Raw genomic sequence first — 15,375 nt, forward strand, 5'->3', positions numbered from 1 at the left:
CGAAAAAATATATACCATTTACTATATTTAATAACATATAGCTAAGTTAACAATTCATTATGATAACTTCTATAGAATTCTTGTTAATAAGTAAAGTTTTTGTTATAAGCATTATTTTAGTTTCGAGTTAATTGTCAAAAATATAAATGTTAAAAACGTTAAATATACATAAAAGTAGATATTATTTGTACAAAATGTGATCTTATCGCTCGAGGCGATCTTTACCAGACAACCATTGCATTGGATGGAGATGATAAAAATAGTGGAAAGGGCAGTTATTATTAGTACCAGCTATAGTAAAAAATTAGAGTGTTAATTTCAGAAGTAATACTAGCAATATTTAATAAATATCATTTTTAATTACAAATATTATTAAAATATCTCGATAGCTATTGTAGCTAGATATCGTAAATAAATTAATAATCAAGTTCTTCATAGTCGTAGTCGTCAGCGATTCCGGTAAGTACCGTTGCATTTGGTGGAAGCCACTCGCAGCTTGTGTATTGGGAGGAGCATACCTGTGAAGATTAATAAATTGATTATACTAGCTATTTTTATAAAGGCACGATAAAATGATTCTGCATGTATGCTGAGAGCCGTGCAGACAGTGTATTGATTGACGAGAGATGATTATTCGTCGACAGTCGATACAATAATGCCGGCCTGTTCGAAACTAGATAATACACAGATCAATTTAACTTCTTGTGTGCGGTACTCGCCATCCGGGTACATTGCCGGCATTATAAGATAGGTCGCTGGTATACCGCAAGAATGGGTTTCAGGATTTCGGCCCGTCCTCAACACCGGGGTAAACCTGAGAATTGGATACTAGAATCCACTGGCTTAGCGACTGCAGGGCCTTGGAGGAAAGTTGGCATGGGATGGGTGGGAAGAAAGTGTGGGTGAAAGGATAAGGAAGCCAGTTAGAATGGGAGAAGACCAGGAAGAGTTCGCCAGCCCTTTGAGGCTATAATTTGAATTGGCAACTTTGAGGTATACACACAAATGTGTACGTAGGGCCGCGACAAATGTCCCCTCGTGCACGGGCGTGCATTTGGTGTGGAGACCGAGTTCATAAAATTGTCATGCGCAAGAGCAGTCATGGAATAACTAAAACAAAATAAAGCAGGTTTGTATGGTTGTTTTATGGTAATTTTTTAGCAATGCGTAAATACTTGGTTGAGTCAAAAAAATAGATAATATAGATAGATATGTATCACACGTAAGTCGCCAAATTGATGTCGTCTTTCCTTATTGGATGTAACTTGTTTAAAAAAAACAAACACATCACGCCTTAACGCCCGAAGGGGTAGGCAGAGGTGCAGGCCACTTTTCACCAAGTCTGTTTCGTCCCATGATGCAATGTCACTAGGTGCGAACTTATCGTCATATCGGGCATAATATAGACTCCGGGCTGATAGTGGACAGAAAAACCCAAATATCATTTCCTGCCACGAGATAACGAGCACAATGTTAATAACAGACACAAAATGTTTTCAGTATATACTCAATGTTACCTTTATATTACGTAGTAATGATATAAACAAAAAACTTGCTTATAAATAGCATATAATTCACACAAAATAAGTAACATTTTGTTTAACTAAACTAATACCGGACAATAAATTCACAGACAAATAAAACATAGTTAATATTAAACTCTATTTACTAGATAGTAAGCTCTACCAACATGTGCTACAAAATCCTTTGCAGGTCTATACAGCTTATGTCTAAATGAAACCGACCAACAAATGGATAGTTACGTTTGGTGGGATTTGTTACAGCTTACGCTCTTACATTGCATTACGTACACTATGTACAGTCACTCACAAAGTTATATGAACAAACTCATAAGGAATCGTTTAAAAATATACTTCATAAGGTTTAATTTATTTTATATAAAAATTCGATTAATAATATAAATGAAAAATAATATAAAAAGGAATAATTCGATTGACGTCGATGCGTAGACGCGCTTTGAAATTTGGAATTAATTCAGCTATTATTGAGGCTTATATATAAATATTATTATCATATATATCGAGGCTGACTTTACATACAATAAAAGCTTTTTAAGTTAGAACGAGTTTTAACTCCTGGATCCAATCTTAATTTTTTATTAATAGACACTGACCTATTAATAAAAAATTAAGGATTTTTATTTAGATTACTTCGGTTTACTTTGTAAATTGGTGTAAACTGCTGAAATTACCTCTTAATTATACTCTATTTGCTAATATTCATCTGTCTGTAAGAGATTGCCTTGTGCGATAACTCCACCATTTCGACAGCAGCAATGAACACTACGCGTCGATTTTTGGCCAAATCCCGTTTTTGATGCCAAAATTATTATTTTTATTATTCTTTATAAGCTAATAAAATTTAAATTTTTTATTCATAAAAATGAAGAAGTTTTGACTTACACAAAACTCTAACTGCATGTACTTTTTACAAATGTACGATGTATAACCCTTCAAACTGAGTTAACCGAACTTACGAGGAGAGCATGCGATAGTTTGTTTCTTTACACAATATCGACTATGCCGACTCATCACAGTGCTTTTTTAATAGCTATTTGAAAAAAATAATTTGAAATGTATCTCGGTAATGCTCCCAGATAGCCCGCGACACAGAATCGCCTAAAGCGGATACCACTGTCACTGTGTCTAATGTTACATACATTAACGTAAGATTGAAAAATAAATTATTTATATTTGTTTACTGTTATTGCACGGTAATTTATTTTAATATTTAAAATGCAAATACTGTTGACTGTAATTAGAAGTGTTGTTTGCTGCACTTATTGAACGTCTATATTGAGACCGCGACGTTTCCTGATCGTTGGAAATTGATCCAAGTTATACCCGTACCGAAAGGTGGAGGTTGATCGGCGCCCAGTGATTCTGTAGTCACAGGTCTGTACCTGTAGTGATCCTATGCAATCGAGCCAAAGTGTTCGAAACTGCTATTCACAGTTGCCTTTATGAACAGGTAAGGGCCCAACTATCTGACGCACAACATGGCTTTTGATCCGGGCGGAACTGCTTGAGCTGATGACGCACTTGATACCGCGGGTAGATGCTGACCACCCGGTGTACGTTGTTTTCTTTGATTCCCGGAAAGCTTTTGATACTAGTCAATAATAACATTCTCTTATCTATACTGTCTAATGTAGACTGCACCCCACGGAAGTTAACTTTCTTTACCAGCTACGTGCGTGAAAGATACCAGTAAATTGATTGTAGTAGATATCTTTCCAAACCGAACGTAAGGATAATGATTTCTTATGTTTACGCGAATGTTAGACATTGAAATTAAACTAATTTTCGGATTCTATCGCGGTGTTAGTATTTTATTTTCTCCCGACGTTTCGAAGACTTTGCAGCCTTCATGGTCACGGGGGGGGACTGAGATGTTGTTCATCCGTAAAGTCAAAGTTACAATATCTACCTACATTTTACAATTATACAACTTTTTAAAATTTTTAAATTTTAGCTGTTGACGGTCCGATCTACGCAGAATGAGCTCACAGTGTCTTGAAGTCTGGCAGCCGGTCTTTTGGGTTCCGATTTAATTAAATGTAGAACTGCATCCCAGGCTTGTGCAAGCTTCCAACCATCTTCCCTATTGAAATTAGGATGTTTTTTATTTCAATAGCCTCGCGAATCATCCTAGGCAGGAATCGGTGTTCTTTGGCGAGGATTTGTGGCTTGTCTAGTCGCAGATAATGATTGGCGCCTCCCTCAGAGTGTTCAGCGACTGCAGACTTCGTCGAGCGTCGGTGTTTCACGTTAGCTATATGTTCTTTTACGCGGGTCCCTATATTTCTTTTTGTTTGCCCGATATAAGAGAGGCCATAGTTGCAATCTATTTTGTATACTCCCGGTTCTTGTAGAGGTATGTGACACTTGACAGGTGGTAAAAATTTACTAATCTTCTTAGGCGGCTTAAAATAAGTTTTTATGGAAGCACGCTTCAGGATGTAGCCAATCTTGTCTGTGACTCCTCTTACATATAGTAATACAATCGGAACACGTTCAACTGTGGCTGGTTTCACTCGGTTTCTGTGACGGCGGCGTGGTATTTGGAGCTTGTTGTCTCGCAGTACTTGCTTGACATGTTGCAGCTCAGCGGCCAGGTGTTTCTCGTCACAGATTCGTTGTGCTCTCTGAAACAAAGATTTGCCCACGGTAGCTAACTGTTTTGGGTGGTGATGAGATTCACCATTCAGATATTTATCAGTATGGGTCTGTTTCCGATATACAGTATGACTTAAGGTCTGATTAGGATTACGGATGATTAAAACATCTAAGAAAGCAAGAGATTTATTGTGTTCTAACTCTATAGTAAATTGGATTTTATTGTTGATGGTATGATTTTATTATTGATTGATATAAATCACCTTAACTCCATGTACACCAACTCGATGTACACCATTTTTATTCGCTGATGATCTTAAGCTTGTCCTTGAGATGAAGCTGAAGTCGGATCACAATATACTACAGCATGATATATGTAAATACGTTTGTAGAATGGAGCGTAGTATAAGTTACATTTCAATGTAGACGAACGTTCAGTATTATCGTTTTTCCGCGCGAATTCTTCAAGTCACTATCAATACCACATGAACGTGATAGCTCTCCAGCATGTTCAGAGGCCAAAGACCTAGCCGAGCACTTTTCCACAGATTTGAATTTTAAGAAACACGTCACTAACTTTACTGAAAAAATATACTGTAACTTTAATTTTACGACAGGCAAACCAATTTACGTATATTGAAGCCAATTAGAATCCAATGCAGCAGTTTGGTCTCCAAATGAAGACAAGTATAAATTAATATAAGTAATTCAAAATAAAATTATCAGATTCTTATATTTAAAACAGTATGGTATTTACCCAGGTTATCCTTTATCCTACATTATTTGTTTTAGGAATGACAGGTTATAAATTGGAATCACGTATGGAAGTATCTTTTGCCAAATACGTATTTAAAGTGATTCGCGGTAAAATACACAATCCCAGTACACTACAAGCAGCTGGGTTGTCCATCCCTGATGGGATTGTGGGGCGACGGCGACGACCGCCATTGTTTTTGATGCCTTGAGCTCGCATCGCTGACGCGCGCGCTGCGTGTGCTCAATGCGGTATCCAACCGTAATGATTTGTTTTCGTGCTCACTAACAGAGTTCACAGAGGTCGCTTATGCTTTGTATCTTAGTTATTTATACTTAATATAACGTTAAAAATGCTGGTTAGTTGTATTTAACATAATATTGAAGATGCCCTACACAACAGTATTGGGTGTAACCTGTAATTTAGTAAGAATGTAAAATAAATAAATAAATACAATCAAATTAATGCTTACTATAACAATTTCATCAAGGAAGCCCTGTCATTATAAAAGATATCTTATTTTCTTCTTTAAACTAAATCTTATAGAACAAACTAAACCCTTAAGAAGTAAAACCCTGTTTAAGTACTAACCTAATAATACCCGTGAGTGGTTTACACGAAATAAATGCCGAAGAATGTATTGAAAATAAAAATAATCACGATAAATCGTGTGAGGCGAAGTAATAAGCTGCTGGCTTAATTGAGGAAAATTGCGTGCATGTCTTGTGTAGGATGGAAAATGTTTTTATTCAGGCTAAGACTCTTCAGGATTATTTGGAAAATAAATGAGTATATCTCTTCCCATAATATTTATTTAGCTTATATTTAATTTCAGGTAGAAGGGTACCCAATTTAAATTCCGGCTTAATGACTTTATCATTAAGCCGGGTGAGTCTAGTATCCCGTCCGCAGGTTTCTCACAATGTTTACTGCAATGAGCCCTACTTAAAAAAACCTTAACCAGACGGAATTTTAAATTGGGTACCCTTCTACCTGAAATTAAATATAAGCTAAGTAAGGGGAGTGGGGGAAGCATGGGGACCGCTTTAAGATGCGCGGAGGGAAAAAGTAGGGGAAATATTCGCTAGCCCTTAGACCCATGGGCTTTAATATGAATTTACCATCATAAGGTATACACACTTAATTGTGTGCCTAGACCAGGTATTCCTATAGACATGGTAGACATTATTATGTGTCCCTGCGTAAGGGCTCACATTCGGTGAGTAGAGCGAACGTACAAAAATTGTGGGGGGGATTCGTCGTGTTAAGATACTTTAGTAAATACAGTTAGATAAACATCATAATGGTTGATTTATGCGAGTCGCGGTTTGGAGTCAACCAGGGTGTAACCAGTACCCTCGGGATGGACGGCAGCGTGGAAGGTAGGCCTCATGCTGCCGTTGATGCCGAGAGCGTCCTTCGATTGCGCGGGGGTTTCTGAGCCCCCTATAGGAGACGGGCCGCAACAGAGAGCACCGCGCAGGGACAGCTGCGGACAAAGACTTATATTTCTGTCAGAGGAACCCCGCAGTTGTCCCCAATGCGCCGAAAAGGGCCCCCGCGGAGTTTTAGTTGGTATGCCGTGCGTTGTATATAGGTTAGGGACTCGGCCCGACGGTCGCCCGAAGGTAAAGATCAAATCCGGGCGGCTCAACGTCGGGTAGTAAGGCACGGTGACCCCAACATAACTGCTTAGCATTAGCAACATAACTTGCTTTTTTTCTCTCTCTCTATCTCTTTAAAAATTACAATCGTGACGTACCTATTGTAATGTAGTGAGAATATAGTGTAAATTTCCCATAAACAAATGACGGTGTCTTAGTTTTTTAAATAAATAGCAAGGTGGTCCAACCGTATGTATGACGTCATCAATCATTTTTTGGTTTTTAAATAAGTAATTCGAAGTTAACCGTATTTATGTTTAAGGCACGCTTAGATTTTGTAATGTTATTAATTCAGATAAACTTCAAGGATATAATCTCTAAAAATGCACCCTCTTTCGTTGGTGGATATTCCATTTGAACTTTACTTTACTATTTACCCACATCTAGCATAGTTACTTTATTATGTTTTGATAAAAGTAGGAAAGAGAACAAGTAAATTGATGAGATAAAAAAGGCAAGCCAAGTTTGATTGCAAGTTTATAATGAGATCATATACGTAATATCACTACATCGTATAAAACAAAGTCGCTTCCTCTGTCCCTATGTCCCTTTGTATGCTTAAATCTTTAAAACTACGCAACGGATTTTGATGCGGTTTTTTTTTTTATAGATAGAGTGATTCAAGAGGAAGGTTTATATGTATAATAACATTCATTAAATAGTGGAGAAATACTGTTATTTTGTTATGTTATACCTGTGCGAAGCCAGAGCGGGCCGCTATGTTTTTATATACAACGTTCACAGTTTTTCTGTAGTGTATTTAGTATCAGCATTGCACCCGTGCGAAGCCGGGGCGGGTCGCTAGTTAAAAAATAAATTAAAGTGTAAACGAATAAACGTGTAACGAATAAAATCGTTCAAATACAGTTGTTATTTTAACTCATCATGAAATGCCAATTCATAGATTAATGCAGCCCAGATAAAAAAAACTGTCTCATAACAATATACATATTTAGAGACGTAGAAAAACGTTATTGTTGAAAGGAATCAGAATTACAATATTTTATAGTTATTTATTACTAGCTTTTGCTCACGGCTTCATCTGCGTGAAGGAGTAGTTCGGTATAAAAATCCCGCTAAAACAGGATCCGATTGATTTAATTATATTTATGGTCATAGGGGCTTCCATATAAAGGTATACATATGCTGTCGCGGACGTTTATTTAGAACTATTAAAAACAAACCATGCTTCGGTACATCATGTTTGTCTAACTCAGGTACGGTTTAGGTAGCGTAGGTACGCTAAGATAGCATTTTATTTCCGACTTACTTGATATGTATCGTTATATTATGACCAAATTAGACAAAATCGTTATAAATAGTAGCCTATGTGTTATTGTGACATATAGTCAATATTACTGTAAAGTTTCATTCAAATCCGTTTAATAGTTTTTTTTCGTGGAGAGGAACAAACGTACATACATCTATAGATCCATCCTCACAAATTTTAGCATTTATAATATAAGTAGGATTAAGCTTTCTAAATAAGAACTATCGCATTTCCGACTGCACCTGCTTAATTAGTTTTGGGCTTATTAGTGTTTCAAACTGTTGGCACACTCATTGTTAGGGACTTACAAACTAAAGTTTTACGGCGTTACGTAGAAATCTAGATGACTAATTAGTCTCAAACTTCAAAGAAACCATGATTGTAATACAGCAGAAGTCAGTTCTGAATAATATATAATCTCAAAATGAATCACAAATTACTTATTAAAATTATATAATTATATTCTTTATGAAATGATTATGTCATGCCAAAATTACCAAATTTTTACTGTAATCTAAAATTGCACAAATTTATGATTTAATATTCGATCTTTCAGCCCCCAAAACTCCCCAATTTAATCAGTGATGTAATCTTTTTAAAATCTCAACATAAAGCAAAGGAAGTAAGAAACCACCTTACGATTTAACCTTTAAGGACGTTTTGTTCTTTTATTTTAATGAATATATTATGAACTCATATATATTTTTTGATAAAACAAACACACACTGGCTGGTAAGGTGTCTCATATGTGAGGGTCCGCTTGGGTAAGTACCATCGCAATGTCTATATCAGCCGCCAAGCAGCAGTGTGTAATTACAGTTGTGTTCCGATTCGTAGGACATTGAATCCAGGGTAACTATTGGACATAATAAGACTTAACATCTCATGCCTCAGGATAGCGAGCTAAGTGGTGTTGGATGATGTTTTTACTGTTTATGGGCGGTCATATCGCTAACCATCAGGAGAAAGGTAAGCTCAACTCGTCATTCAAAATAATAAAAAAAAAAGGAAAAAGTAGTAATTCATTTTTACTCTTTAATGTGATTATCCTATTTGGATTCACGTATTATCTGATAAATATATATTATTTAGGTTGCTGCTTTGTAACCCCTTACCAACTAGAAATGAATTAGACCAAAAACCCCAAACTGTTTCATACGATAGTAATTATTATACATTACCTCAATTATCTCTTATTTATTGAAAAGTACTGGAAACCAGAATGATATTGATCATAACAAAGTATACTTAGATTTATAATCAATCCTCTCCTGATATCCTTGTTAATTCGTTTCCAAAAGGATGACTTCATGCTGACAATAGATTTGCCTCAATCCCTCGAATAACTGAAATTTGAAAATCCCGAAACAGCTTACGCTGCATATTATAATTTCAGTAGTGTGTGTAATCTTAATAGGTTATGTGACTTATTTTTTATAACTTTTATAAAATATGTACGTCGTATAAATTCTAAATCTCATAAAAGATCCACAAGTTATAAACCATTAAATTTGCTAATATAGGTAAGGGTTAAATAACAGCGGCGATAGCCTAGTTGGGTGTTGAACGGACTGCCAAGACGAATGTCCGCAGGTTCAAATCCCAAGGGCACACACCTCCGACTTTTCTAAAATTATGTGTGTATTCTTTGTGAATTTATCGTTCGCTTTAACGGTGAAGGAAAACATCGTGAGGTAACCTGCACATCTGAGCAGTTCTCTATAGGAATTTCGAAGGTGTGTCAAGTCTACCAATCCGCAATAGGCCAGCGTGGTAGACTAAGGCCTAATCCCTCTCTGTATTAGAGGAGGCTCGTGCTCAGCAGTGGGCAAGTATATAACACAGGGCTGATATTATATATATATATATATATATATATATATATTAAATAACAGAATAGGGACAAAATACTTGCATGTCACATCAGTGGGCATTATGATGCGTGCGAAAGAAAGAAATGGAGCGACATACCCATTCTTGTACCTACTTATCAATATTCGAAATTTGAATTACTGCCTAAATTCCTTTTAAATTTTAATGCTGTTTTCACAGAAGGATTTCATTTTTTTATACAATTTGTTGTTACATAAAAAAAAATCCATAAAATCAAACATCGTGAAATATCCTATTCTTAATAATATTATGAGCTAGGTGATGCTCACGGCTTCGCTTCGATTTAATAATTTGATTAAAAAATCTATTATGTCCCATGAGAACAAATTACTCAGATACAAAGTACTGTTGGTGTTAAGTAAAGAAACGGTCTACTCGTGCCCCAAATTTCAGCCAAATCCGTTTAGTTGTTTCTGCGTTTATTTCTAACAAGCATCTAAACATTTTCAAAAAATTTTACATTCAAAATATTTATAAGTATGTATAATATATAATAAACCGTGGAACGGATTTAGATCAAAGTTGGTACAGAAATATATCCTTGTTAGATTAACATATAGACATTTTATCTGGGAAATTAGAGTTTAATTTTATACAGGGAAAGGTTATTATTCACATGAGCTATGAGCACATCTAGTTTGTTATTTATTTAAAATACTCTGAATATACGCACACCCTAGTTGTTCACTTCATCACATCATAGGACAAAAAGAATTAGCAAAGTGATGATTTACTTGCGCTTCTATAACTTTTCAGAGACTAGGCGTGTGATATGTATTATGCAAGTTTTTTAAGGGTTTACATGAACAGATTTTTATTCAAAAAATTCTATTTAGTTTATAATTGTTGGTAGTATTTTAACATAATGATAAGAATCGCGCTGCCCATTCCCGCTAGATACGTAATTGTGTGCTTCCCCAGTTTTTGGCTTGTACAACGGTTTTATCGTCAATTTATGCCGTTTATTTTTGATAACAAAACGTGGCTAACACATTCTTGCTATTTAAAGCTGGCAATATTTTTTTTTATGCAGACACGGCAAAGTGACTCATGATGGTAAGTAGAGTGGGTTCCGATAAAATGTCAACTGGCGAAAAATAATTATCCCTCGACAGTCGACACAATTATGTCGGCCTGTTGGAACTATGGTTCCAACAGGCCGATTATATACAGGCTGATCCCGGAACCCGACATATTTACGTGGGCCACTTTGACGGGTTTTAACTCTTTCCCCCTTATTCATAGACGTTATTTATCTAAGGACGGAGCATTGCTGTGATAACAAGTCTGTTTCTCAGCTTTGTTTATCTGACAGCCAACTAGATTCAAGTTGTATCTCAATATAAGCCAATCAAAACGGCTCTATGTCTGCGCACTGCGAAGGCTGCTGTGCCGTCAGCACTGAGAAACAGCTTTGTTATCACAGCAATGCTCCGTCCTTAGATAAAAAACGTTTATGAATAAGGGGGTTTGTTTATAGTATTCGTTATCCCGGCGGATATAAAATAAATATATCTGTAACATTTTGAGTGTTTATAGGCAGTAGTGGTCACGTAACTTCAGTAGGAGTAGGCAAAATATGAGAATTAGTATCTTCTTTAGCCCTAGTCGATCAACAAAATAATAGCACGAAAACATCTCTAATCAGATGTAGTAATGTTTATTCTATAAAGCTAACAAGAGTCATTGTATGTAAGTTTATTCTTAACATAGAACAGATAACGCCTATATTGTTTAAAAAATAAATCTGGAGGCGTTGTTTATTTCTCAGTGAAAGGAATCACGAAATGGCCAATTTGCATGCGAAAATTATTTTGTCAGTTTAAAAAACTAAATATAATATATTGCTTATATTAACCCTTTAACGGTCTGAAAACAAGGTTTATTACATAGCAATATATATAGTTTTGTACATTTTTCCTGTTATGAAGTGTTTTTTTTACAATGAATACCATTGTATAGCTAAGCTATCAAATTGTAGGATATGTTTGCATTGGCAAGCGATGGCACTCTTAGGAGACGCGAGATTATTTTTGTAACTAAATAAATTGCAATTTAGCATCACCGTGTCCAACCCGCTGTAGTGCATCAAAAACCTCTAAAGTACATTCACGGAGATTAAGCTCATTGTAAATGTATGTTACAATCCTGCCAATAATTATTGGGAGAATCGTATAGAGCTGATTAAATTTCATGAATTAATTGTGACTTCGATTAATTACTCTATATTTTCAGTAAAAACGTTTCGTCTTTTTTAAAAATAAATTTAACGTCCTATTTAATTGCAGTTCACGTACTTTAAAATGGAAATACAAATATGTAATTTTATCATGATTTGTTTTTTTTTCATATTAAAAGCATTTTCAGCTTTCATAGTCACGGGGCTGCCCGAGGAGTAGGCAGTCACGAAAGTGAGTGTTGGATTTTTTTTTATGTATGATTTTTAATTTTAAAGCATTAAATGTATCAGCAACCTTCTACCTATCTTCATCTCAGCCGGTGTTAAATAAAACTAAGGTTTCACCCTCCCAGAGATCTCTTAAGCTAATAATTAACAGTTACATCTAAGCATACCTTACAGCGACAGTTTTCTGCTGCTACGAAGTGAAAGACATCTGTACCAGAAGTCACACCAGGATCACAGTTGCGAAGATAAACCACTAGAGACTTCCTGGAGCCGTACACGCAGACTGGATGATAGGATTTTTTGAATGGGAACTCCCAATCTGAAATCTACAACAGATTTTTTTTAGCATAAACTAACAATCAAATTGGCCTACTTGTCCTGATTATAAGTGTAGTGGTCTAAGCAAATGTCGACTGACAAGAGATGATTACCCCTCTACAATCCGTTTATATCCACCCGTATAGTGACCACCGGACACAAGGTTTTAAAATCCGCCGTAGTAGCCCACATCATTGTGTCGACTGTCAAGAGACAATCATCTCTCGTCAGTCGACATTCTATTGGACCCGAATCCACTTACCATTAGGTGTAGTGGGGTCACTTAGCTATATTCGTATGAAAAAAGTTATAGCATGCCAAGACATTGCGATCAGCATTCAGCACGCAATGTGAACAACGCACGCACCCACGCTCTCTATCTAGCGAGGCCTTTACAAACTTTTTATGATAGGAATCGCAGATTACCTCTCTAGAGTCGCATCTCCCTCCACAAGCCGGCACTTTAACAGTGTCCCAACATCGGCGCCCCATTTCGTCAGCTTGCTCAGCCTTCGCCAAGTAGATGCGGCGGGAGCATGGTGAAAGACCACCCGAATGGACCTCCAGGGCCAGGCATACCACCAGAAGTAACCATGATGATGTGAATAACGGCCCCATGACTATAAAAAATATCGATTCTAATTTTATATGTATGTAAAATTATTTTAGACTGGAATGACAGTAATTACATTGAACCCGATATTAATTGAAGTGAAACCTAAGGCAAATGACGATCAGAAATAGACGTTTCAATCTTTAATGTCATCTAGACTTAACTCGTGGCTTCGCCCATCTAAGTATCCTTTAGAGCAGTTTCCTAGCTGAGTGACAAATATTTTCATTACATATATTATGTTGGGCATGTATAAATATGCAAATAATAATGTCAGCATTGTATTATAAATAGTCCCACTGCTGGGCACGGGGCTCATTGAGAGGGATTAGGCCTTAGTCCATCACGTTGGTGTAGTGCAGATTGGTAGACTTCACACATCCTCAAAATTCCCAAAGAGAATTTCTAAGGACATATATAATTTCGTTTAATGTGCAACCAACACTATGAGGCAGACTATTTAATAATGAATCATTTTGTAGATTAACATTTTCAAAAAGAGATATTCCTTAAAAGAGCAATAAATTGTACATTAATTTCACACAGAATAAGTTTAATATAAAATGTTTAATAATTCAAGTATTCACCGTTCCATCGCTTTGTCTCGTTAAAAAAAATAATATCCTAGTGTAGGAATTCAAAAGATTTTCACCGTTGCGTGAAATAATTTTATTTCGTATAAAGCAATTCTATTGTGATAATTGCTTATATTAAAAATATTTTTGTATGTTTTCGGTGAAATATATGATATTATTCAGCTTGCTATAATTGGATTTGTAAACTGATAGATGTATTAGCATAATATGATGACATGTACACCTAGGTATATCATAAGAAATAAGAAATTTTAATTGTAATATTCTATAATTGTAGCGATATTTTTGACTTAAATAATTATCTACCTGCTATAGCGTATATAATAAATTACGAACTCTTAATATGCATTGGCAATGAAATTGTATTATCTAGTAGCACAAGTATCAGAAGGATGTAATATAAATTATATGCAGCTCTGTATGTCGAACTAAATATCTTCATGATAGAAATTTACTAATTACAATACTACAATACAGCATATGAAATGTGCTATAAATTTGGCTTTACATAAACAAAATATCTTATAAAAATAATTGTGATTTATGACATTAATTCTGCAAAGCGTCAAATCCATGCAAAACATAAAAATTTAAATACATGTGACGGCACCAGTATATAGATATGTGCTAAAATTAATTTATTATCAAAACAAGCTTACGAAATCTTAAGTGATGACCATTCTAGCAAATCTTCTTTTATTTTATAGTTTACATCATTTATCGGCGATTTCGATATTGCAGGCTATTAATAGCAGATATAAAGCAATAGATAAGAATTTATAGAAACAATAATGATAGATATATTTTTTTCGAGCAAAATGTTCAATCACTGCTCTCGAGAAGGCATGTAAAAAAGCGGTTCACAAAACATCAGTCACGAAAGTTACTACCGTGGATTCCGGATGCGTAGTCCTCGCTTGAAGTATTATTGCGAACTGGACAGCCCAATGGGGTCCCTTTTGAACATGCAATTTTTCCTACTCGCTTAACATTATAGCCTCACTTTCCGCCCGTTTAACTTAGTAGGTCCAAGCCGACCAATAAAAAACGTATAAAATAACGACGAAATAAAATCTTGCAGTGTTGTTGCTCTCTAGACAATACTGAATCGTATATATGCAAATTATATTTTACAGTGACAGTAAATAACGCGTAAAGGGGGAAGTTTTAGTGCCGAATTTGCTACAACTTGGTACAATTTTCCCTTAGCAATTATTGCAGACTGTCTTTTGCTCGCGCATCTGCCTGAGCAGAAATACGTTCCAGAGATTAAAATAATCAATTCTTTTCTCATTTGTAAAAGAATTCTTAGAATTGGAGTAGCAGTTTTAAATTAGCGCATTAGTTGAATTTTATTATATTTATATGTGTCGGAGGAAGCTGTTAGTCCGGTTGATTGTTGTTTGCGTGCATAACGCACAATAATTGTTGACCTAATTTTATTAGATTTTTCTATTAAGTACTTAAAACCTTATGCTTTATCCATAATGTAATAAAAGTTTATGAAAAATTATAATTTACGAAAGAACTAATCAGAGCAAATTACGTACCTTAAGGGAGGTCGAGGCGCCATCTTTACCATCCATGAGTACTTTGGACATAGATTGGAGGATTCATCATAGTGACTGAGCGAGTTGGATCGTTGAAAATATTTGTTGGTTAAAGTAAGATCGGTGCCCTGAACCCGCTGCTCGGTTTTAATTGTTCACTTTTTTATATCG

The 15,375-nt window shown here is 35.6% G+C and overlaps 1 protein-coding gene across 1 annotated transcript; it reads right to left on the minus strand.

Moving 5' to 3' along the window:
* Positions 1-304: 304 nt before the first annotated feature.
* LOC115443037 (thyrostimulin beta-5 subunit-like) lies at positions 305-13,063 on the minus strand. Its single transcript, XM_030168306.2, has 3 exons — positions 12,872-13,063; positions 12,295-12,453; positions 305-518 (listed from the first exon to the last, which is right to left on the minus strand). Exons 1-3 carry the CDS (start codon positions 13,061-13,063, stop codon positions 417-419), a joined length of 453 nt encoding a protein of 150 aa, XP_030024166.1. The 3' UTR covers positions 305-416.
* Positions 13,064-15,375: the final 2,312 nt, after the last annotated feature.

Source organism: Manduca sexta, chromosome 24 (genome assembly GCF_014839805.1).
Source record: "Manduca sexta isolate Smith_Timp_Sample1 chromosome 24, JHU_Msex_v1.0, whole genome shotgun sequence".
Classification (NCBI taxonomy): Eukaryota; Metazoa; Arthropoda; class Insecta; order Lepidoptera; family Sphingidae; genus Manduca; species Manduca sexta.